Source organism: Hyperolius riggenbachi, chromosome 8, assembly GCF_040937935.1.
Source record: "Hyperolius riggenbachi isolate aHypRig1 chromosome 8, aHypRig1.pri, whole genome shotgun sequence".
Classification (NCBI taxonomy): Eukaryota; Metazoa; Chordata; class Amphibia; order Anura; family Hyperoliidae; genus Hyperolius; species Hyperolius riggenbachi.
The window spans coordinates 67,585,005-67,611,164 of NC_090653.1; the positions used below are offsets into that span (position 1 = coordinate 67,585,005).

Here is a 26,160-nt window from a genome sequence, read left to right on the forward strand (position 1 = left end):
CGCGAGTATACAGGCAGACAGCCGGCACCGCTGCCTGTCACAGGCGCGAGTATATAGGCAGACTGCCGGCCCAGCTGCCTGCCACAGGCGCGAGTATTCAGGCAGACCGCCGGCCCAGCTGCCTGTCACAGGCGCGAGTATATGGGCAGACCGGCCCAGCTGCCTGTCACAGGCGCGAGTATACAGGCAGACCGCCGGCCCAGCTGCCTGTCACAGGCGCGAGTATACAGGCAGACCGCCGGCCCAGCTACCTGTCACAGGCGCGAGTATATGGGCAGACCGGCCCTGCTGCCTGTCACAGGCGCGAGTATACAGGCAGACCGCCGGCCCAGCTACCTGTCACAGGCGCGAGTATATGGGCAGACCGGCCCAGCTGCTTGTCACAGGGGGAGTATACAGGCAGACTGGCCCAGCTGCCTGTCACAGGGGGAGTATACAGGCAGACCGGCCCAGCTGCTTGTCACAAAGAGCACTCAACCAGACCCAATTCAAGCTGCATACAATTTATATTACATTACAGCCAGAATTATTTACATCTCATTGACAACGTTTGCCTATGACTGGAAGTGCAGACTGTTGATTTATTTATTATCAGCAGCTTTTCTATAATCTGCCAAGTGTAATCAAAACTATTCATTTTGGACTCAGATCCCAAACACAAGGCACTTTTCCCCCTTCTTAATGTGTCAGTCTGTAGAATGTTGTGCAATGCATAACTCCGGTCAGTCAGAATTCACATGCAGTATGACTGTAAGCAGCGTGAACAGTCTGGCACCCACACACATTCAGAAGCACCATGATTCACCAGGCATGTGTCTGATCCACCCCATTCTGCAGTGACCCAATTGGCTTATCTCTGGCTACCACTATTCAGCTGCACTTCTGTCAGAGATAAACAGGAAATCAGATGGTTTTCCAACTCATCCGCACTGTAGTAAAGACTGGTCTCCTGATGTGTTGTGCACTCTGCAAACATGTGGGGATGTGTCACTGGCAATATAACAGATGCAAGTGCATGAATCGCCTTTGCAGCAGCTACTGAATAAAAGCTCAAAAACCAGTCAAGGGTCAGTCAGGATTTAAGTGAGGAGAAGGATTCACAAAGTGTGAGTTAAAAAAAAGACCAAGTGAAAGTGCAAGGCAGCTCTGGTTTCAGTAATGTGATTATACTCTGAAGAGGAAGAAAACAGCAAGGAAGAGCAAACCTGGCATAAATCACAACCAAATCAGCAAGTTCCATTTCTGAAGAATAGTAAAAATTGAATTGGGAATAGTCGCATTGCTTAATTACCAGGACAGTGGAGAATGGGGGAAGCCTCATTAGGATCCAGAGGCTTCCCCCTCCAGAGATAAGTATCCCCAAGAGAGGTTTTTTTATGTTGCAGGTTTTCTCTAAGACTAAAATAAGAATTTATGACTATGGTAGGGATGCGTTGGAAGATGTTAGCAGTATGTAAATACAGAATATCACCTGGTAGCAGAGAGTTGCAGTGAGAAGAAGGAATCAACTGCTTCACTTATTACCATTGGAGTGACTGCACAAGTTGGGCCCTTCTTAATGTTAACAGGGGGAAAGGACACCACTTTTCTGTGGACATGGCCTTCAAGTTGTATTGTATTCTACAGCTTCTGGCTAATAAAGTGCACCAACCTTCAGTCCAACTTTCATGAATAGATGCTTTCTGGCGGAACTTCTCAGCCAAGTGGTCCAATCGCTCCAACCTGCGAATCTCATTCAACATCCATTCCTCGTAGCCTTTCTCTGCCTGCTCCAAATGCTGCCAGCCATTGTTGATATCCTGCAAGAAGGAATAAAACTCTGAATGACGCAACAAAGAACCAATGGCGTCCTAAAATTTTGATGCAAAACACAAAGATGTGTTAACGCAGGTCTCCAAAAGCATGCAAGTGTTCTTTACTGAACCCAACTACTTGTGGTCAAGGGCTTCTTGTAAATTTGAGCTTCTACTATGCGCTCAGTAAGCTTATGGGCAGGAATAGGTGATACCTTGCTGGCTTTATAAGGAGAGAATATGGGGATCTTCATCAGCAGTCAAATGCACAGAGGTGGTAAGGCAGAAGCCAAAATGCCAGCAGAATTAAAAGCTCTAAATAACAGGTTCACTTTTTTCAAACTAGGCATTCACACAGTAAAAGGGGTGGATCATTACATTTAAGTTATTCAGCAGTCTGACAATGATCACCATTTTGCAACAGGGAATAGTACAAAAAAGTTGCATCACTCACTGAAATCATCTTTCCTTCAGAAGGCATGAAGGCTGGCCGGTTACTGAGTCTCAGCTTTGTTTGGAGGGTATTGAAGTTGATTTCCAGCTGGCACTTCTCCTGAACCTTTGGCGGTTTGTGCACACGGCGGTAGTCCCGGAAGTCCTCCAGTTTCTGCTGCATGTCCTGCATGGTCTTCTCGGGCTGACGGTCTTCCAACCATGGGATGGTGCGGCGAATCCATTCAAGGAGCTGCAGGAAAAATATACTAGTCAGTTACAGTAATAACACCAGTATCAGAAGGTCAGCGTCTCCATCGGAGGAAAACCAGAAGACCCTCCTTACCTTGTAGTGCTTAAAGCGGACCCAAACCAAACATTTTTTTTAATTAAAAATGTTTAGTTGCACTACTCTGACACATACAAAGATAATTAAACACTCCTTCAAACCTATGAGCATTTCAGTGCATGCTTTTCACCCTTCTCTTTTCATAGCTAGGGTTATACAGGTGGCAGCCATTAGCAATTCCTCCATTGCCGGACACCATCTACTCCACCATTTTGCTGGAGAAATCCCGGCAATTTGAAAGAAAGGGAGGGGTTCCTCCAATAAATGTAAAATATTTTATATTTGTCATCATGCAGCTGAAAAAAAAGGCTGCTATTTATTATTATAATTTAGAAAATAGATTTTATTTCTGAAATCTTGTATTTTTAATTTGGGTCCACTTTAAGATAGGATTTCAAAAAGATGAATGCAATCTATGTGCTGCCCTTATATTTGCAGTTATGGAGGATTTAAATCATATTACATGGATGACACTGAATATCACCTTCTATGGTGGAAGTCTCTGGAAATTGGGTGAATTGAGGTCATAGCTTGAAAAGTGTCCTAGCTCTGAACACAACGGCAAATTTATCAAGACTGGTGGCAAAGAATAGCCCAGAGCAGCCAATCACTGTTAAACAGATGACACCTTATTTCCCTGCATGCATAGTGGCGGCCTGGAGAGCACTCCACAGGCAGAATATTTGACCTCTCAGTTGCTGCAGGCACTCGTGGCACATTGTGTGTGTGTGTGGGGGGGGGGGGGGGGGGCTTCGGGAGGTGTTTAAGAGGAGTCCCCCATACATTAGCAACTGCACACTGCATTTTGAACCTCCCTTAGCTCAGAGATGCCCAGGCAAAGCTGCAAACCCTTTTTTTTCTTTATTATTGTTGCTTGACCCCCCAAGAGCTGGCCTGGAATCCTGAAACAGTCAGTTTAAAATTTCCATCTTCTGCTTTGGAAAGTCATCTGCAGTGTCCATCTGCATGTGGAGCAACTGCACTGTAAATGGCTGCCTGCCCATTCACCTTTGCAGACTGTCTCTTAGGGACGTGTCCTTTATGTGAATGAGCACATGCTGTCCAAAGGGAAGCACTGAACTACAAAGAAATATCGGCAAGAGGGGCAGCAAGAAGCAGCATTTTTATCCATTATAAGAACTGTTCTTAATGAGCTGAAAAAAATACAAATCTGTCTGTAAGAGACGGGACATGAAGTAATCACAATCACAGGTATTACAGGAAGTGTGAAGGACTCACATCGCTGGCCAGTTTCTCATAATCCTCCATAAGATGCTCATTCTCCTGGTTCACAGCCAGGACTTTGCAGATTCTGTTGGCAGCTGTCTCAGCCTAGAGGAAGACACATCATTAGAAGGTAGCATATACAGTAATATCCATAAACTTAGATCAAGACATAAAGAAGCAATCATTCTGTAACATGAATGGGTAGGACAGCCACATACATTTTCATGCTTGCTAATGGAGAGTGTATGAAATAGGATTGAGAGATGTCCCTGCTGCCCTGTAACACTTGTGCAGTGCCATCTTTTGGATGTTCTATTTTGCTTATACAAGTTTAAGTGTACAGTACATAAAAATGAGTTAAAAGTAAGGTTCAATAAGAACACAAACTTCTATTGACATTGAGTATTGGATTAAAGAAATCAGCCCACAGAGTATGCTGGGTCCTCATAAGGTGATCTGGGAAAGGTCTCTTATTCGATGTCTCCTGTATTATGGGACCATAGTCCATAGGCTGCACCTCTGCACTGATGAAGGGAAGGTGGAGATATCGCAGGAAGCCATGTCTAGAGAGGAGCACCAAATGGATTCCAAATCGATTTAGACTTGAAATCATTCGTAATCCAAGGGTTAATTAGTGCACCTGAGCGGGCTGGTGTGGAGGAGTTAATTTACCCAGGGTTCCTTCTTCTTTAGTCCGGGTCTAATTCCGTGTCACGTCACGCTCCAAGTCACGTCACTTGACTAACACGCTTCCTCCTTCCGGGTTGAAAAAGGAAGCGTCAAGTGACGCGACTTGGAATGCAACATGACGCAATTAGACACGGATTAAGGAAGAAGGAATCCTGGGTAAATTAACACCTCCACACCAAGCCAGCTCAGGTGCACTAATTAGCGCTTGGATGCCCAATGATTTCGAGTTGAAATCAATTCGGAATCCATTCGGAGCTCATCACTAGCTGTGTCTACACTTCCACAATATGCCAAATTAGGACAAGTAAAACTTGTCTGCATACATTTGAAATTGGCGCAGGAGGACTTGGGCACAGGATACAGCCGGTATATGGCTGATCCTGCTGCTGCACAAGTCCGGGCCGTGTTAATTACTATTCCTCCTCCAGGCCGCCATGGATGGTGGGGAATGATATAATTCGGCTTCCAGCTATTGCTGAAGGCCAAATTATGGTGTTTTAAAAGCAACTTCAGCTCTGTCTTCTGAGTGCGCCGACGTTACTCACTGAGAGCCGCTATAGAAGTAATTCCTATTACAGTCTACGGCGGCGCAGACTGCGCCCAAATCTTCCTGCACTGAAAAGCACTGCTGCGGCTTGTCTGATGCTAGCAACCAGCCACTGGACTGGAGAACAGTAAAGGTGCACATACTTTACATGACTTTCCTGTATGATCGACCATTAGATTCAATCATTTTACTGGATCTAGGGAAATTAGATTATGCTCGATCCATTCTGCTCAATCAATGAAAATTGGCGGATAACTTAAGCAGGCAGGATGGAAAATATTAAAAGGAATGGACTATTGTTCACGTATTAGATCAACAAAAATGATTTTTGGGTTCAGCGCATTTAAGTACACCTGTGACTAATAAAAAACCAAGATACTTACCTCAGTAAGGGGAAGCCTCAGGATCCTAATGAGGCTTCCCTTGCCCCCCTCAGCCAGCCTGCTCCAGCGCTGGAAACCCCGGAGCAGCAGAATCAATACTTACACTGGCCTGCCTGTGCAGGAGCAGCTTTCCACTCAGGCGGAAATAGCCAAGCCCCATCGGGTCCGCTTTATTGCGCAGGTGCAGATGGATCATGTCTGCGCAGTAGAGCGGGCCGATCGGGCTATCTAAGCTGGAGCCTGAGGGAAAGCCATTACTAAACTTGCCCATAAGTGGCGGCAAGTCAACGTTCGGGGAGCCAGCGCTGGATCTCCTCTACTGAGGACAACGGGGAAGGCCCCTAGGGGCAGTTTTTGTTTACACTTCAGGTACACTTCAAGGCACAACATCGCTCCTGTGCAAATCACTAATGGATCTGATCTCGCTTGTAATGTGTGGGCCCACTAGTCTATGGACTTTCAATCAACAACACTGCAGTTGATTATCCAATAAAGCTTAATCGCTCTATGGAAAATCGAGTGGCTACCTTAACACTATGCTGATAAAGCCTAAAGGTTTTCCTTCTTAAAACAGAAGGTATTTGCGATTATTCAGATTGGAGCGAGCATTTCTATCACTGTCACAAGGCTACAGATTACTACCATTGCCAAGTGAATGCATAAGCTGCACCAGAATCAGCACAGAATGATACATTCTGCTGTATTTGGATGAAAGCTCGGGGTAACCTTAAATCAAGACTCAAAACACTATGAAGAAAGCAAATGAAAATGAAACGTGATAATATGTCAGAGTGAGAAGTTTATCTGCGCTGCTGGGAAGCCAAGTGGCAACACCTAATATGGTTCCACACTGAATTGCTTAATGAACTCATCCAGTTTGCTACAAACAGCCGCTAAATATGTTTATAATTCAGGAGACAAATCGTTTTGCAGTTCAGCATTACACTCCAGCAGCACATTAAGGAAGGCAGGAGAGGACTTTGGAGCCAGCGCTCTGTGCATACACCAGGGATTTCTACCGCTAACAGTTACCAGAAGCAGCTTTCTGTGTTAAAGGCAATGAAGTTATGGGCAGCCAATTTCTGCTAACAGAGGCCAGATTGCCACACAGTGTGAATGTAGCAGGGTAAAAGGCGTGCACACTAGCCACCGTGACCACTGACTGGGTCATCATTCTCTGTTGGACATCTGGCCAAGCCTAGACCACTGTGTACTGGGGCAACTCTGCTGAAAGATTTCTCAACTTTTCCCCACAGAAATGAGTTGGGAAATCTGTATGTAGTAGGGGGTTCTATCTGATGATCTGAAGTCATAATTGTAGGCCAAGAGGTCCTGTAATCTCCAATCATCACAGACGATGCTTGAAATGTTGCTATGTACACCACTGCAGCGAGCACTAAGGGTGCATACACATTCAATTTTGATTGGGCAATTTTACCACTTTCATGTAGTGTGAGGCCTGGGACCCACTAGCAGCGCTTTTCAAAGTGCTTGTGATTTGAAAAGCTCTTGCTAATGCAATGCTATGGGGGATTATGAAAAAAATCCCATCCTTCAAGTGGGATCCCACCCATAGCATTACATTAGCAAGAGCTTTTCACATCACAAGCACTTACGGTACTTATCCGTTAGCCGGGCGCATCCTCTAGGTGGCGACAAAACTCCACCAGAATTACATCTTTCCCTACTATCCATGTCGGCCTGGAGGGGGAATAGTAATTAGCGCCACCTGCCGGATGCACCCAGCTAACGGATAAGTACCGCACTTACAAAGGGCTTAGAAAAGCGCTGCTAGTGGGATCCAGGCCTAAGGGTCAACAGATTTAGAATACTATGAACAGATTGTGTAGGCATCAAGTGGTAACATTGGGCAATCATTGAGAACCAATAAATCGAGAATGATATTATCACCAGGCTATTTCTTAGTTTTACATAACCATAGTTCCACAGAATATAGACCAGGAACATTACCCAATCGTTGAATACAACAGCAGATCTTCCATCGAATCACTTGCATTGTAGGTATGCAAGGGCTGTACCTGTCAAGGTTCCCTACTTTTATTAAATGTTCACTGCTGCTTAAACATGGACTTCTGAAACTACGCAAACATTGAGGACCTGCAGCAATCTGCACTGCTGGATAAAGATGTGCTTTAGGTGCAACCATCACAAGGTTTCTAAAACCATTTCTAGAAACATACACAAACTACATCCCCTGCACTCTGGAAGCCCACCGATGCCAAATGCAAACTGAACAGACGTCTTGACCTCCATCTTAAGGGCGTCTACACACTTCCAATTTTGATTCTGGCCTCTGTTCAAAGTGGGCCCAAGACTGCAGAGACAGTAAGGATTAATAAATGTAGCTGCAGAAACTGCAATCTCTGAGTTCTTCCCATTTGTAAACGGATACTGAAGTGCAAACAGGTTAGCTTTAAAAAATTGTTGACACACACTGGGCTCTTACCACTAGCGATTACAGGGCTGACAAGCCAATTATAGCTTGTAGCTGGTTATCACAGTCAGGCATGGGCTTTCGAGTAGTAACCTACTCAAATTCGAAATACAAATGAAATCTAATGACTTCACGTGTGACCGCGGGATGGGGGGGGGTGTGAACTTACCCAGAAGTCTTCGGGCCATCTGTGTTCCATTACACGTGATAGGCATAATGAAAGCCGCATTGCATTACTCACTACCAGGCTTTCTCTTAAGCAGGAAGGAGGAAGCGCGGAAGTGGTGGAACACAGCTTTCATTACGCCTATGACGTGTAATGGAATGCAGACAGTCCAAAGACTTCTGGGTAAGTTAAACCCCCCCCCCCCCCCATTCCGCGGTCACAGGTGAAGTCATGTGATCAGGGATAGGCTTTGACTTCATTTGAATTTCAAATTCGAGTAGGTTACTACTCAAAAGCCTATCCCTGATCACAGTCACTGGACATTGATCTAAAAACATGGCAGTCAGACCCTGGAGTGGCACAACCCTCTTACGGCTATTCTGTCCAATCCAGAATCGTTTGGCTAAACCATCAGTCCCAGGGCACACTATGAAACTTAAATCAAACCTGAAGCAAAAAAAAACAAACATATGATATGATTTGTATGTGTAGTACGGATATTGAATAGAACATTAGTAGCAAAGAAAAAAAAGTCATTTTTAGTTATATAGCTTTTTTTTTTTATAACATAGCATCATACGGTTTTTAAAACCACATTCTGTCTTTTAAATTCTAAAACAAAGAATTAATGACCCTTTGAACTTTCCTGCAGTAAAACCTTATCTCAAGCTGTCGCTGTTTCTTGGATATTTATAGGGAATGTCCAAGAAATCTACTTACCCGGGGTTTCCTCCAGCCCTTGGCAGCTGCTATGTCCCACACCACAGCTCCAGCCACTGGCTCCCAGTCCAGAGTGCAGAGGCAGAGCTCGCGAGGTCGTCCTCTACTGCGCAACCGCTGCTGTCAACCAAGTCCACGTTGTCCAAAGTGTACTGAGCAGGCGCAGAACTACTGCGCAGTACACTCCAGAAAATGTGGATTTGATCGACAGCGGCGCAGGCGAGGACAACCTCTAGAGGACGGCCTCGGCACCGACGGCAACCCCAGGCCAGCAGCTGAGAGCGGAGCTGTGGCGTGGGACATAGCGGCTGCCAGGGGCTGGAGGAAACCCCGGGTAAGTAGATTTTTTTTTAGCGAGCCTGGACATTCTCTTTAAGTGCTTCAGAAATCAGGACTGTATTAAAGCTCTTTTGCATAGATAACAGAAGCTTTAACTCTTCCTGTACTGGAAAATACGAGACTTATTATTTTTGTCACTAATGGATCTATTCCTCACGGAAGGCCTCAGGTTACCACAGGCATACAATTACTTGTAAGAAATGTTAACTCCTAAGCCCCCCCCCCCCCTCCCCAATACAATACACAAAATTGTGGCTAGCAGATCCTGGAGAGTCAGTAGTTAAAGCAGGCAGTGATATAAACAGGAACAGACAAGGCAGGCTAGACACCCGACACAAGATGCCCATAGCAGCAGCAGCAGCAGCTCACCTTCTGAGCCCCAGAGAAAGCGTGGTAGAAGCAGGAAACGTAGGTCATTATGGCCTTCTCATCAGGCCTGAGAGTGCCCACAATATCTGTGCAGAGAGGAAAGAAAGGACAAGAGCAGAGTGAGAAGATGCTGAGCAAGCCAGGAGCCAGGCGAGGGGCTTCCTGTCCCAGATCTGCACCTCTCTGCCCTCACTCTATGTCAGGCATGTCTGGAGAGCTCTCTACACCTCCTCACACTGAGACCGCGAGACATTCCTGACACAAAGCAAGGTGACAGCATGCCACATATCTGCAAGAGAAGCTGGAAATAAGGCATGCGGAAAATAAAGAGGAGACAGGTGGGGGCGCTGTGGCTGCCCCAGACGCTACCTTCTGAGCTCCTGAGAAGGCGTGGTAGAAAGAGGACACATAGGTCATGATTGCTTTCTCATCAGGACGAGCAGTGTTGACAATGTCTGGAAATGAAGAAAATGGGTTAATTCACAGTACAACAAAATGGCTGAATTGGTGAGGCTTCTATTCACTGTTAGAAGCAAGGGGAATAAAATGTATACAAAAAAAGAAAAAAAAAGAGGCAAACCCTAAGGATATTTACTATAGAGATAAACCTTTGCTGGCAGAAGGAATATAAATTCAAAGTATAACTAACAGAAATGGTCAAGCATATCTCAGAGGGCTGGATGTCCTATCCATGCAAAATTCACAATACATTTGCCTGAATCAAAGTACACTGGCATCATGTAAAAGAAAGCTACAATGAGGCTGCCATGCAGATCAGTTAGCTTCAGTAGGCATATCACAGCTGGATAACCCATGAGCTACATACCTGTTCTGAATCAGGTGACTCAAGCACACCAGCTGTAAAGCAATCTAATGGAAGTCACAACATGACTTTATATGTGGAGCTGACACTCTGCCTCTAATGTTGAGGCACTTACCCAACAGACATGATTTGGGAACATGCAGGTCTAACTGCACTGGCTGCATGTTTGTTCCAAGTCTATGGCTAAGACACTACTAAAAAAAAAAAAAAAAAATGAACAGAACAGCCAGGCAACTGGCACTTGTAATAAATATATACATTTTTTTTAAAAAAAAGTGTAACTGTCAGAAGTGCTCAATTTGCTCCTTATGGTTTTCTTTATGTAGCAGTTTAAATAGATTCTCAGTGAAATAGGGCTGTGCTTTCTGACTACAATTCAGCCTGCTGGAGACTCAGACAGGTCCCACTGTCTTGTTCTAGGGAAAGGGTCATCACTATCTGCTACATAATATGGGTGGAGTTTGCCTGATCTGAGAACCTCCCACAGCTCTGGTTGCTGAAATGAGGCAACATTTCATAAGTCCTGGAGACGGGGTCATCAGGCTACAACCAAATTCAGAAATGATCTCTGCCAAGTAGCTTGATTTCTCACACTGTTCATTATGTAATGGTCTATTCATTTATTATTACTAGAAAATATGAGAGTCTTCTACCAAACTGAACACTCTAGCCCTCACTTTGATAAGATTAAGCATTTAGCCTCAAGCATTTAAAGGGAACCTGAGCAGAGTGCGATATGAAGGCTGCCATATTTATTCCCTTTTAAACAATGCACTTTGCCTGGCTGTCCCACCGATTGCCTGCTTCTAATACTTTTAGTCAGACCCTGAACAAGCATGCAGATCAGGTGCTTTGACTCTCACTGGATTAGCCACATGCCTGTTTCTGGGTTGTGACTCAGACACTACTACCAGAAAATCAACAGGACTGCAATGAACTGATATAGCTTAAAAGGAAACACATTTGGCAACCTATGTATCACTAACCTCAGGTTCACTTTAATCAACTAGTCTGAGGCGGCTAAACAATGTTCTAGCATATGTTCTAATTTCACCTATTACACTGCTTAGAACAGGAGGTCAAACTCAAATACAAAGTAGGCCAAAATTGTACACTGGGACCAAGTCGCGGGCCAACCTCAATGTCTACTGGCCACCTTCCTCCCTTAGAAAGTTCCCAGGTGTCTAATGGCCCACCATACAGTGCCCTTGTGTCTAGAGGCCCCAGCCCTCCCTTATACAATTCCCTAGTGTTTAGTTATTTCCCCCATATGGCTTCCCTGGTGTCCTGGGGCTTCACCGTAAGTATCCACCTCCTGGGGGTCTAAAGTGGGCCAAACGTAATGCAAAGTGGGAAAACCACTTAAGGGCCAAATGCTATGAGGGACAGATTTGGCCGACAGGCCGGAGTTTAAGTTTAACATGTATGGCTTAGAATAAAGAGGTTTGAACTTGGAATGTGATACCACAGGAAACTTAAGCCCCACCCACCGAGGAGGGCACTGAAGCTGAGGATTCAAGTGGCCGCTATTTTTAACTCAAAACTCAGGCATTTGTATAGAGAGAGTGGCACGACAATAATAAACTAGAATAAATCTGCAATCAGTGGGCTACGCAGCCGTGCCTTCACTCTTAAACCTGAATTCATGCTTTAACTGCTGTTTTTTGCCATATTTATACAATTGAGCACATTCTGGAGAAAGACAGGTTAACATTCGGCACTTGGAACAGCAGAATTTTATGATTTCCTATGAAGGCCCATAATGCTCCTTCACCTAAATCCTCCATCCTAACAGATTTGCCCAATACCCTCATTTCCATTCATCCTCTGCAATATTCATCAGTCACCTTGATAAAAAAAAAAAAAAGAGTGAACGATCCTATGAATATTTATCAAAATCAAATTACTTCTACTTTGTTTAAGTGCCTGGAAAAAAAAACTGCCTCCATCTCCATTTCATATTTCTACTACAAGATGTAGTTTGAGGCGGCATTTGATTGGCAGCTATGGGCAACAGATGAATTAAATGAAAGGACTATTGGTTAAGTCATCTTACTAAATTGTTATGCAAGATTTCAGGAAATGCAAATGAGATGACACAGATTGGCTCTTTGTAGCTCTTGTGAAATCCTGTGGCCTCATCTCTGCACTCGGGATCCAGCACTGCCAACTGCTGCTAACATTACAGAGTGAAGATATTGCACTCTCTACATCAGGGGTGTCAAACTAGATGATGCAAAGGGCCACAATCTAAAACGATAGTCTAAGTCACAGGCCAAATTGTTTATTAAGTTTTAACATGTATTGAACTGCCTCAAAGTGCCGTTAACTATAGCGAGCGTGGGGGACCTGGTTCCCTGCCCCCCCCCCCCTGCAGAGTAGCATAGTGGAGCAGTTTAATAGTTACCTTACCTAGGGCTGCTTTGGGGCTCCTCTAATCTTCCTGACAGACACATGCACTATGCTGCATACCTCTGGCTCTGAATGCATGTCATGTGATCGGTAGCTGGAGGTATTGAAGTACAGAGCGTGTGGCTGCCAGGAAGAAAAGGAAAAAACACGAGAGCACTGGAGCAGGTAAATATTACACTGCTGCACCACTCTATGTGGGGAGAGGGGGCCATAGGGGAAGGTGCGTGTAGGCATTAGGGACCTGCATGCTAATTTTGCGGTGGTGGGGAGCACGTTTTCCTTTGGGTGGGAAGTCAGTGTACTGTTCATTTACGGCTTAAAATGATGCACATTAACCACTTGAGGACCCACCCTTTACCCCCCCCTTAACGACCAGCGCTGTTGTAGCTGATCTGTGCTGGGTGGGCTCTGCAGCCCCCAGCACAGATCAGCGTGCAGGCAGAGCGACCAGATCGCCCCCCTTTTTTCCCCACTAGGGGGATGATGTGCTGGGGGGGGTCTGATCGCTCCTGCCTGCGGGTGTTGCGGGGGGGGGGCACCTCAAAGCCCCCCTCCGCGGCAAAATCCTCCCCCTCCCTCTTCTACCTGGCCCCCCCTGGTAAGCCGGGCTGCACAGGACGCTATCCGTCCTGTGCAGCCAGTGACAGGCTGTCTCCGGTCACATGGCGGCGATCCCCGGCCGCTGATTGGCCGGGGATCGCCGATCTGCCTTACGGCGCTGCTGCGCAGCAGCGCCGTACAAATGTAAACAAAGCGGATTATTTCCGCTTGTGTTTACATTTAGCCTAAGCAGCCGCTCGCACGAGCGGCTGCTTCCTGATTAATCAGCCTGCAGCTGGCGACGCAATACTGCGTCGCTGGTCCTGCAGCTGCCACTTTGCCGACGCGCGTTATGAGTGCGCGGTCGGCAAGTGGTTAAACTAAACTAACATGGCAAGGAGAGCCGCACTTGTGCTCTACATCTTTAACTACAGAAAATAGTGCAAAATGAGTAAGGCTATCAAGCAATGCAGCACAAGGCAAGCTGTGTGGGGGAACCAGTGTGGAGATGCAGCTCCTGGGAGAAACCGATCAACTAAATCCAGGAACCACTTGGGGCTCACCTTCAGCATCTAACATCTTGGGGATGTCCAAGTACTTCTCGGCTACTTCAAAGGCATTATTCAAGTTAGTTATAGGGTCGTCCTGTGAGAAAAACAGGAAATAAAGGTTACTAACGCGCACACACACAAAAAATGAAGTACTTAATGAAGTACTTTATTACGTATAATTTTTTTTTTTTTTTTCACCTTTCTGAGTTTGTCATATTCTATAAGCTCTGGTCGATGTCTGTGGATCAAGGCATTGAAAGCCAGGCCATCTTTCCAGCTGCAAATGAGAAAAACTGATCAATCAACAGCATCGTACAGATGACAAATCAACCCTGAATCTGGTCTTATGGTCAAAATGCTCCAATTCACATTGGTTGTGTTCAGCTGACCTTACACAGCCGGCACTGCACATGAGATAAAGATTTCTGCTGGGAAGAGTTTTCTGAGTTGATCACCAATCCCCCTAGTGATCTTATTTGATCCTAGAGTTTCAATATTGCTTTCCGCTATACTGTACTGGCAACGGCCGAAGTGAGTGCTGACTGCAAAACTGCATAAGCAAAGTTTGTTTAGAAACACAAAGTATAGAGAAGTCACGCCTCCCCCCCTAATAAGAGCCCTCTTCCACTAGGAAATGCAATAGTTTTTCCCTCCATTCCCATTACTGTGATTTCACTGCAATCCATATGGTGTTTTTCTATTCCTGACTGTAGAAGAAAAACCCCTCTAATTGCTGAATTGCAGGGAAAATCGCATAGCGACGCTATTGTTATGCGACCCTAGTCCGCCCCTACACTATATGCACAAACACAGCTAAAGTGCAGCAGGATGGTGACTGCGGAAAAAACGAATCACACTAGTGGAAAAACAGTGATTTAGATGTTAATCGTGGTGTTGCAGTCTGTGAAGTGCTAGCGATCCGATTTTTGGATCGGATCACAGCGAGTTGAAAAGGCCCTTACAGAATAATTGAACTTATATTGTAATGTAAACGTATACATCTACCCTCCTCTATGGCAACTGTAAAAAAAGACAAATAAAAAAAAAAATCTATGCAAGTCCTTGTGTGGGAGCTTCAGATATCTGCTTGCTCCTCCCATACTTTCAGCACTGCCAGCAGGCCCGCTAAGATTTCGCTCCCACTGTTGGCAAGTTAGCATAATTGAGTTCCCATGGCACTGTATGAATGGGTGCTCGGCCTGTGACATCTTTCATGTCATTCAGAAGTTCCCACTGCACAATTCTGACTTACTAAATGTGCAGGGCAGCAGCGATAGATATGAGAACATGACAAAACAAGTAGAATTTACATTGTTCAATTTAGTGTTTTGTTGGGTTTTGGCTTTTCCCGCAGCCACACAAATGCAGGCATGCCTAAACTAGCACCATTACCAAGATTAGTTGGACTGGCATGGGTTGCTAGTCAATCCTTGCAAAGACTGGTACAGGTCCTTCTCAAAAAATTAGCATATTGTGATAAAGTTCATTATTTTCTGTAATGTACTGATAAACAGACTCTCATATATTTTAGATTCATTACACACAAGTGAAGTAGTTCAAGCCTTTTATTGTTTTAATATTGATGATTTTGGCATACAGCTCATGAAAACCCAAAATTCCTATCTCAAAAAATTAGCATGTCATGAAAAGGTTCTCTAAACAAGCTATTAACCTAATCATCTGAATCAACTAATTAACTCTAAACACCTGCAAAAGATTCCTGAGGCTTTTAAAAATGCCCAGCCTGGTTCATTACTCAAAACCGCAATCATGGGTAAGACTGCCGACCAGACTGCTGTCCAGAAGGCCATCATTGACACCCTCAAGCAAGAGGGTAAGACACAGAAAGAAATTTCTGAACGAATAGGCTGTCCCCAGAGTGCTGTATCAAGGCACCTCAGTAGGAAGTCTGTTGGAAGGAAAAAGTGTGGCAGAAAACGCTGCACAACGAGAAGAGGTGACCGGACCCTGAGAAAGATTGTGGAGAAGGACCGGTTCCAGACCTTGGGGGACCTGCGGAAGCAGTGGACCGAGTCTGAAGTAGAAACATCCAGAGCCACCGTCTACAGGCGTGTGCAGGAAATGGGCTACAGGTGCCGCATTCCCCAGGTCAAGCCATTTGTGAACCAGAAACAGCGGCAGAAGTGCCTGACCTGGGCTACAGAGAAGCAGCACCGGACTGTTGCTCAGTGGTCCAAAGTACTTTTTTCGGATGAAAGCACCTTTTGCATGTCATTCGGAAATCAAGGTGCCAAAGTCTGGAGGAAGACTGGGGAGAGGGAAATGCCAAAATGCCTGAAGTCCAGTGTCAAGTACCCACAGTCAGTGATGGTCTGGGGTGCCATGTCAGCTGCTGGTGTTGGTCCACTGTGTTTTATCAAGGGCAGTGTCAATGCAGCTAGCTATCAGGAGATTTTGGAACACTTGAGCACTTCATGCTTTCATCTGCTGAAAAGCTTTGTGGAGATTAAGATTTCATTTTTCAACAGGACCTGGCACCTGCTCACAGTGCCATAACCACTGGTAAATGGTTTACTGACCATGGTATTACTGTGTTCAATTGGCCTGCCAACTCTCCTGACCTGAACACCATAGAGAATCTGTGGGATATTGTGAAGAGTAAGTTGAGAGACGCAAGACCCAACACTCTGGATGAGCTTAAGGCCGCTATCGAAGCATCCTGGGCCTCCATAACACCTGAGCAGTGCCACAGGCTGATTGCCTACATGCCACGCCGCATTGAAGCAGTCATTTCTGCAAAAGGATTCCCGAGCACATATTGAGTGCATAACTGAACATAATTTGAAGGCTGACTTTTTTTTGTTTTAAAAACACTTTTCTTTTATTGGTCGGATGAAATATGCTAATTTTTTGAGATAGGAATTTTGGATTTTCATGAGCTGTATGCCAAAATCATCAATATTAAAACAATAAAAGGCTTGAATTACTTCAGTTGTGTGTAATGAATCTAAAAAATATGAAAGTCTAATGTTTATCAGTACATTACAGAAAATAATGAACTTTATCACAATATGCTAAATTTTTGAGAAGTACCTGTATATTCTATATTCATTTTGAATTTGCATTGGCCACTTAGTGATCAGTGCTTCTACCAACAAAAAAAATGTTGGTAATGCAGTTGGAGCATGTGATACCTTACAGACAAAGGTGCAATTAGGTTTCAGAAACTGCGTTTGGATCAAACAGGTTTGTGACGATCATGGTTCAGTAAACTGGACATCTGATTTTTTTGATCTGAGCCACCTGACCACTATAATTATCTAGCGGAGACCACCTCGCCTTTCCAATCCATACACTTCACAGCTGAGATTTGTCTCTGAAAATAGAATTAGTTCTCCCTTTACAATGCTCATCCACTCTCCTGGCACCAATGATCATGTTCTAATCCAAGTCTGCTTGTATACCACTCAGGCCCACGCTCTGTGATCCACTCTTCTGTAAATCTAAATGGAGGTAAAAGTGACCTTCCTGGGCAAATGCCTTCATTGAACTCTGCCAGTTCTGTATCCTGCTCAGGCAGGCAAATATATGAACATATGAACAGTCTCAAACGTGCTGTACAGGCACAGGTTAAAAGCAGCATTTGCTGAATGCGGCTTGTTACCTTATGTGGAAGTTCTGTACATTGACATTCTTGTAAGGCGCTGTCTTTCTCTGACACCACAGCAATAATCCTTCCTTTGCAGAGGTTTCTGTGGGGAAGAAAAGGGGAACTTAATCACGAGACAGAAACTGCCGGGCATGGGAAGCAGTCAGAGGAACTGAAGCCAAAACTCTCACCTTCCACAGAGATGTCCTGAATAGCAAACCGCAGAATAATGGTCCAGATCATACCCAGTGTCATCTTGGCATTACCATCGACAATTTCTGAAAAACAATTTGGTAAGGAACCAAAGAACTGCACTCAATATACTGAATACGTAAGCACATGCGTTCCTAACTTCTCCCAACACAGTCAATGGGAAACTTCCGCCACTACAGTACAGCTACAGTACACAGATCTGTGCCTTAGTATCCAAGTCTTCAGGCAGATGGCAAGCACTACACATGAGGCAGAAATGTAACCCTAACCAATCATTATTGTAATAAATTTACCCCAATCAATGAACAGATTAGCTGATCAATGGGGATGGTTGATGAGAGGCAAATACAGAGTTGATGAGGGATTGTACAAGTGTGTTAAGCTAGATGCACACTGAGATTTTCTGGCAGATAGATTATTTCCAACATGTCCGATCTGATTTCCAATTGTTGTACAATTGATTTCCGAGTATTTTCCGTTCACTTCTATTGGAAATCGATCGGAAAACAGATCGGACATGTTTGAAATAATTGATCCGACAGCAAATCTCCCAGAAAATCTCAGTGTGTACCTACCATAACTCAAATGTATACAGGCTTGATCAACCCTCCATAGATCAGCCCATTCGGTTCTTAGAGGGGAGATAGGAAAACTAGCAGATCACAGAGCACTATACAGAGAAACACAATCAAGCAACAGGTTTACCTTCAGCCCCAATGGAGACCAGCTTCACCCCTTTACTGGCAATGAAGTCCAATGCTTTGTTAACATTATTGATTTTGTGGACCCTCATTTTCCCTCGTTCCGGTTTCGGTAGTCTTTCTCCTAAAAAAAAAGAAAAAAAAAAAGAAAAGAAAAGAAATTAATGAATAAAAATGCTGTCAGGCAGGTCTAACATTTAACTGCACAATAAACCTATCAAACTACTAAAAGGCAAACGAGCACCTCAGTTTTTTTTTTTTTTATAATGAACCTCCCTATAAATGACAGTGTGCTGTTGTGAGGAGCACCATTTACCTACAGGATGCTGTTCCTCTGGCCCTACTGTCCATATGGGATGTGCAACCTTTTCGCCCTGACAGGCAGCAACCATAGCTTGTAACTTCCTGGCAGTAATGTAGCAGTGGGTCAGCTGCAATGCATTCTGGGAGATGTAATGCATGGATTCGAGAACACCTCTGCACTCGCATTCAGACTACATCTCCCGGCATGGATTGTGGAACGCGGGCACAACACTGCCAGGAAGATACAAACTGCAGCCTGTCGGGGAGAGAAGGTGGTGCATCCCATAGGCAAGTAATTTCGCTCCCCCACAACAAAACACATTTATGAACCTCCATTATGGGGGAAGTTTATAAAAAAAAAAACCCCCAAAAAACACACGTTTTCCCCATGGTGCTTGATTAACTTTAATCCATACTGGCTGCAAGCATTCTTTATACAAGTAATATTAGCTTGCTACATTTGATGTCAGCTGACCATGCAACACACATTACAATTGCTCATACACTAGCTGTACAAACACAGAAGCTCTTTTCTGTGGGGTGGGAAAAATTCAGTGCAGCCAACCTCCATCACTGTAGGCTGGAGGGGCAATGCCAGATATCAGACAGTCACCTAATCCCATCTGACATTTTTATGTGAGCCTCTATTAAAGCACTCAAAAAGAACCATTCGGGATACCATAGAGCCTTCCCGGCCCATCCTGTCGCTCCAGTGCCAGATTCCGTTCTGAAACCAGTAAGGTCTTCGGTTCTCCTTGGGCAGTCTTCAGACGTACTCGCATACCCAAGTCCTTCCGAAGACGAGCACATCAATACTGAGCATTCGCAGGCCAGGATTTGGGTGTGCGCAGTACAAATGTGCTCATCTTTGGAAGAAATCTGGAATGCCAATGCTTCAGAAGGCTGCCAGAGGATTGCTAAATATGTATACGACGGGGGACAGGATGGACTGAGGAACGGGAAGGCTCAATGGTATTTGGCCTTTACTCTAAATAGGTTAATATCTAAGCTGAAGAGAGCAGGTTCACTTCTACATTGCTGTCTATATAGGTCTCATGTGACATGGTGCCACTTTAAAGGGATGCTTAAGCCTGAAAAAAAAAAAAAATCAGTTTTACTCACCTGGGACATCTACCAGCCCCCTGCGCCCTCGCAGTCTCGATCGAATCCTCCTGTCCTCCGCTGCCAGCAACTTTTGTTTTCGGCAACAGGCCTGGCCACGCATCTGCTGCTTCACGTTCCTGTTCACAAAAGCGCCCTGCGCAGGGCGCTATTGCAGACAGGAACGCATAGAAGCAGTCCACATTACATAGCAGGATCGTCATTTTCTGGTAAATCGGGGTAAAAAAAAAAAAATCATTGTAGTGCTCCCCTGGGATGGAACGGTAAATCCAATGTCTGTCAGACTTTATGAACTGGCAAAATTTATAGATTGCCACCCGATGTAGCAAACCGCTTGATTCTCCTCTGATCGGAATAAATTCCTAAAACCCAGAGCACATTGATTTTCAATATATTGCAGCAGGAGTTTATTTTCAGAGCGGGCCATTTTGGACACCGGCTATTGCTAACAGCCGATTTTTTTTTTACTAATTTGTGCGGTACATGGCAGAAACTCCAGGCGCCCAGATGAGACACGCAGCACTGCGCCAAAATCAGCTGCCTCGCTCCAGCAGGGTATCCACTGGAAATCAAATCACAGCACTGCCCTGCAATGAGCCGTAGATCTACTGAAGCTCCTGCCCTTGACTGACCCAGATTACCCGTCTTATTTGATTTTTGGTGAATATCAAAATTGAAATTTAATGGATCTAACATTTTGGGGAATTGATTCCCAAATTCAATCAATGAACAAATCTGCCACCTATAGACGAATAGCTTTAACTACTAAAAGAAAGTGAGAAAATGCTGTTTAAAGAGGGTCTGATGTTCTTGTTTTTACCTTTTATGTTAAGCATTAAGACTAGTACTAAAACGCTGCATCCCCGCGGCAGAATGAGGGTTTTATACCCCCCAAATCCCCGGGGCTAAAATCAGGGAGCGCTTCCTGATGGAGGCAGAGCTTTGGGCTGTAGCTCTGCCTCTACTCGCGTCAATGCCCGCTGATCGCCGCCTCTCAGAGTCTTCTTTCACTGAGAGGGGCGGTGGAGAGACTGCGATCAGCGGGGATTGACTGTATTGGAGGCAGAGCTACAGCACAAAGCTCTGCCTCCCCGTGCAGCAAAATCCACGACTTTGAAAGTCGTGGATTTTTGCTCTGGGATTTGGGGGTATAAAACCCTCGTTCTGCCGAGTGGATGCGGCGTTTTAGCATTTTCCATAATTAGTGTTCTTCCCAGAATTTTTTTCCAGCCGGGTGGAATGAAATAGTAGCTGGGTGGGGCAATATGAGAGAAGGCAGGGCGGGTGCTTCTGCGTGCAACTCTGCTTACAGCATAGGAGGAGGTGAGCCAGTGACAGCCAGGTGCTCATCAAAACTAGCCAGGTGGAGCACCCAGCTAAAAGAGTCTGGGGAGAACACTGCATAACGTAAATAAAAGGCAAAAACAAGATTTTAAACTCACTTCAGAGTCTCTAAGTCCCAGCAGCGGTAGGGGGAAGAACAAGTTCTGCCCACTCAGTGGGCCTTCAGTCAAGCCCTAGACTCTAATAGCGACTGTTTATTCCATAAACGTGAAATATTTTCCTCTACATATTCGGCCAGGTCCCATACATTTGGGCCCTGGCTTACTGCGTAATTTTTGTGTGCAAAAAGATAGAGACTTTTTCTAAGCAATGTGTAGCTACTACGCAGGGTGAGCGGTTAGCAGAAACCACTACTTCACAGTAAGAATGTCCATTGCTCACCTGAAATGACTTCCAGTAATAACATGAGCTTCAACCCATCTCGGAAATCTTCATCAATGTTTTCGATCTGAGTGCCAGCTTTCCTCAGGTGAGAGTTGCACCAAGCTGTGAAAGTCTGTGGAAACAGAAGGCAGATTAATCCAATGGCTGATAAACAACTGGGAAGCAATTCTTCAATCCTTTCACATATCTGTTCAAGTAACAGGTCAGATGAGTGAGAGGCTAGGCCCAGAATTAGTGACTGTAGTCAAACTCCGGCATAGAGTCCACAGCTGCGACAAAAATACATCTTGACAGGTTCCCCTTACCAATAATCAGTACAAGAGCGAATATTAAATTTGGGGCTAACCAATGCAAAATAAAATTCCTCTCAGTGACCAGCACTCACTTTAGTTAACAATTCAGTGGACATCTGGGCACTAATCCAAAAACTCAAATTAAATGCAACCACCTCAATAGTTTGGGCATTGAAACATAGGCTCATGGTATTACATTAAAAATGAATTTGAAATATAACTCTGGACTATACCCCCGTCTCTTGAACAGCAAGATGCGGTTCTGTGGGTGGGCACTGTCCCAAAGAACGATCATTATAGAGGAGGAGCAAACCACCTCACTGTGCTGAAAGGGCTCAGCTCAGACATGACTTTACCACACAGATGGGAAAAAAGGAGCAAGATATTAGGAACATTTTAATTTCAGGACCAGCGTAGACACTGTGGCCTTCACTATGTTACATACAAAAAACCCAACCCTTCTGTATATTCCGGAGCATGGCTGCACAGTGCAGGATGGTCGCACTGAGCCACTCAGGCCTTGGCTTTTTATGCTGAGCAGAAGTGGCTTTGTGATATTGCGCAGAGGCATACAATTGTGCACCTGTGCAGTGCGGCCATGCTCCTTCAAATATGGGAGCGTGGCCATGAACCTGGTCTGGAGGACATGAGAAGCCTCTGGAGTGTTCAGAGGCTTCCCCTTACCGAGGTATCTCTTTACCTCCCATAAATTCACAGGTTACTGAGAGTTCTATGCACAGAGGAAGATACGGCTTGCTTTGCAGTTGGAAAAAGCTGTTATTTCCCACAATGCAACAAGGTTAAGAGACACCAAACTAAACTGTCAGGACCAAGGTTATGACATCACACTGTGGGAGGGGTTTCACTACAATATCAGCCACACAGAGAACCCATACGATCTATTTGAGAAAAGGGTATTTGAGGGAAAGGGGGGTATCGGCCTACTGACTGGAGTGATGTTCAATGCTTGGTTAAATTTCCTCTGTAAGCTACATAGGCGCACATAAACTGTCACAGAAAACAATTTTTTTGATATGGTTTTGGGTGGTGGCGGTTTACAAACAATTCCTGTACAGACATGCGTGCTTGGCTCTATGCCTACAGAGAGAGAAGGCAGAGAGGCCCTGCTGCAAGTCACAGCCAGGTAATTTACTAGCAGTTGACTGACGGCTTCCCAATCACAAGTAATTATTTTTGAGCAATGAAGGACTGTGTGTACATAGATTTATACTTACAATACAGCTGGCATACATGACAATTATTTGGGAATAAAAGGATTGTAAAAAAGGGCATGCACTTGGCAGCATCGATTTTCATCGGATTAAATTATAATATTGAAATCACATGTTTGATCGCTCACTAAGTTGCAGAGTGTATGGTCATCTTAATCTAGCACACTGGTCACCCCGGCAATCAGTTTGTTCAATAGCTTTCCCTATTTATGGAAAGGGGGTAATTTACGCTTAACTACAAGGACATTCACTCTGAATACCCATTCATGTGTGCAGAAGTCCCAGTTTTATTTTCCCAGGACCTAATAGGATGTTTGAAGTGCACAGAGATAAAAGTTTAACGTTCTTCACATCTCCTTTAGTAAATCGCCATCCAAGGGTACTCTGATTAGGCCAGATCACCTTGTGACTACAGTAGTATATGGCTGAAAGTTTACTCCTATTCTTCTAAGTTAGCCAATACATGGTATCATCCTGATTCAAAACCTTTTCCTTGTGACTACTAGCCATCTTAACCTATGCACTAAAAGCCAAAGTCCAACAAACTGGTGGACACAACCTTCCTGTGGCTTCAGTGCACCCAGCAAAATAAACACCACAAATCAGGGGCTACATTCCAGCAGAGGCTGAGTAAATGATTACAATGGGACAGAATGAATGATTTACAACCCCATGCAAAGCTGCGAGAATCGGTAGAAAGGTCTTGGTAGTGATGCATGACATGGAGTGACAGTCCCATGACACGCTGCCACCCAAGACATGCCTGCTGGTTAGCGCCTGGGGATGTAACGCCGGCTTCAGTGCTGGAATTAGATGCCAGCCCAGAAATCTTTAGTAAGAAAAACAGATCTGGGTCATTTCCTGAGCCCCCCTTCACCCGACTGACTCATTGCTCCTGAAATAGGCGCACAATTATCGCTCACAGCTATCCTCTGCACACACAATGCATGCAGCTTAACCCCTGAATGCCACATCCCAATGTACACACTGGAAGCAGCCGGCTACTCTTCACTCACACACTGTACTATCTGCTCAATTTCTACAGCTTGTGTATAATAAGTATAAATACATAAAACACCAATTGTTACCCATCTGGTAATAGTACCTAGTGCTTTAAAATGGTATGGTAACCAAAATTACTTTTGTTTAGTGAATGGAGGATTCATTTCCTGACCCAGTAGCAGGGTCCCAGGAAAAGAAAAAACAAACAAACAGGCACAGTTTGGGTTGGGGGATTCAAAAGTTCCTTCAGTTAAATGAAATCAGGATTATAGCAGGTACCAGTAGGAACCACAAGGAAGCTGTAGCTTGGTTATAACTTGTGACGTGACAGGCTTTCTTTAGTCTACATTCTTCCTGGCCTATGGATTCACATTTATGAGACAAATAGCATTCCTCTGAGAGTTCCACTAAACAGGCAGAGGGGGGGACGGGGGAGCCAAACGTAAGGATCTGAGCAACTGACAAAGGCCAAACTGTGATGGTCAGAGCATGTTCTGTCCAAAGCACTTTTAGTGGGCACGACAGCCAGAACCAGACCAGTGAGCATTGGGAGAAGGTAGTCTTGACTGATGTTTTCTATGGCCTCAAAAATCTTCCACAGTCCAGTGGGTTAACTGTAGGATATGCTAGACAGGGTTTCTTAACATTGTTATACCATGTACCCGTTTAATATACTAACCCAGTGATTCCCAACCGCTGTGCCGCGGCACACTGGTGTGCCGCGGCATGGTGCCAGGTGTGCCGTCCAGTACGCTGGAGGGGGGAAGCAGCGCTAGAAGGAGGGGCAGTGGAGGCAGCGGTGGGGAGGGGGGAAATATCCCCCCCCTCCCTCACCTGGGACCCCTCCTTCTGCCTCTCTCCCCCTCCATTTAGCGGTGGCAAGTGCAGGGCGGCTCGGCGGCGGGGAGACATGCGCAGACTTACCACTTCTGCGTTCCAAGCGCCGGCAGCGTCATGTCGTCAGATCTCCGCCTTCAATGCCGCCCACTGTGCTTCCTGATTAGCGGAAGAGCAGTGGGCGGCATTGAAGGCGGAGATCTGACGACATGACGCTGCCGGCGCTTGGAACGCAGAAGTGGTAAGTCTGCGCATGTCTCCCCGCCGCCGAGCCGCCCTGCACTTGCCACCGCTAAATGGAGGGGGAGAGAGGCAGAAGGAGGGGTCCCAGGTGAGGGAGGGGGGGGGATATTTCCCCCCTCCCCACCGCTGCCTCCACTGCCCCTCCTTCTAGCGCTGCTTCCCCCCCTCCTGGGCATCTATACTGGGGGGAACTGTACTAGCTATACTGGGGGCAACTAAACTAGCTGTACTGGGGGCAACTAAACTAGCTTTACTGGGGGCAACTAAACTAGCTTTACTGGGGGCAACTAAACTAGCTTTACTGGGGGCAACTAAACTAGCTTTACTGGGGGCAACTAAACTAGCTACACTGGGGGCAACTATACTAGCTATACTGGGCACTACCTACCTATGCTAGCTATGCTGGGCACTATGCTAGGTATGCTGGGCACTATACTAGCTATACTGAGTACCATACTAGCTATCTGGGCACTATACTAGCTATACTGGGCACTTTACTGGCTATACTGGGGCACTACCTACCTATACTGGGGCACTACCTATCCATACTGGGACTATACTAGCTATACTGGGGCACTATACTAGCTATACTGGGGTAACTATACTAACCATACTGGGGCAACTAAACTCCCTATACTGGGGCAACTATGCTAGCTATGCAGCCGCACCCCAGCCCCCCCCCCATAGCCTGCTACACACGGCACTGTCCACTAGGTCGCGCAAACACCCGCGCGCCCCCCCGCCGTTCCCCGGAGAAAAATATGGTCAGAAAGTGTTCCCCGGGCCGGAAAAGGTTGGGAATCACTGTACTAACCCACATAGAGGGAAGTCTCTGGGTGGGCCATAGGATTCCCAATTCATCTTGGACCCCACCATTTCTGCACAGGATCCCTGTGAACATATTGGACATGAGATTGTCAGGCTGTCGTAGCCATGGCCTCTCCTCCCTGTGCAAGCGTGGCCGTAAAATGCATGCATGCCTGCAGCCACTCCAGCGCAGTAAGCTGAAGCCAATCATTCGTGAGCAGCTTCGTCCTACTGCACAGGCGTGACCATACTAGACAATACAGAGTAAAGCTG

General features: G+C 45.4%; 1 protein-coding gene across 2 annotated transcripts in view; it reads right to left on the bottom strand.

Moving 5' to 3' along the window:
* Nucleotides 1–26,160, bottom strand: part of ACTN4 (actinin alpha 4) — a 132,554-nt gene that overhangs the window by 18,149 nt on the left and 88,245 nt on the right. The window contains exons 2-11 of one of the 2 annotated variants that reach the window (XM_068250593.1): nucleotides 21,471–21,585; nucleotides 18,325–18,444; nucleotides 17,598–17,684; nucleotides 17,422–17,509; nucleotides 13,995–14,073; nucleotides 13,809–13,890; nucleotides 9,471–9,556; nucleotides 3,814–3,906; nucleotides 2,248–2,478; nucleotides 1,652–1,799 (exon numbers count right to left, since the gene is read on the bottom strand). In XM_068250593.1, coding sequence (XP_068106694.1) covers nucleotides 1,652–1,799; nucleotides 2,248–2,478; nucleotides 3,814–3,906; nucleotides 9,471–9,556; nucleotides 13,809–13,890; nucleotides 13,995–14,073; nucleotides 17,422–17,509; nucleotides 17,598–17,684; nucleotides 18,325–18,444; nucleotides 21,471–21,585 — 1,129 coding nt within the window. Of the gene's footprint in view, nucleotides 1–1,651; nucleotides 1,800–2,247; nucleotides 2,479–3,813; nucleotides 3,907–9,470; nucleotides 9,557–9,839; nucleotides 9,926–13,808; nucleotides 13,891–13,994; nucleotides 14,074–17,421; nucleotides 17,510–17,597; nucleotides 17,685–18,324; nucleotides 18,445–21,470; nucleotides 21,586–26,160 lie in introns of both variants that reach the window. The other variant, XM_068250592.1, reaches the window with a different exon arrangement.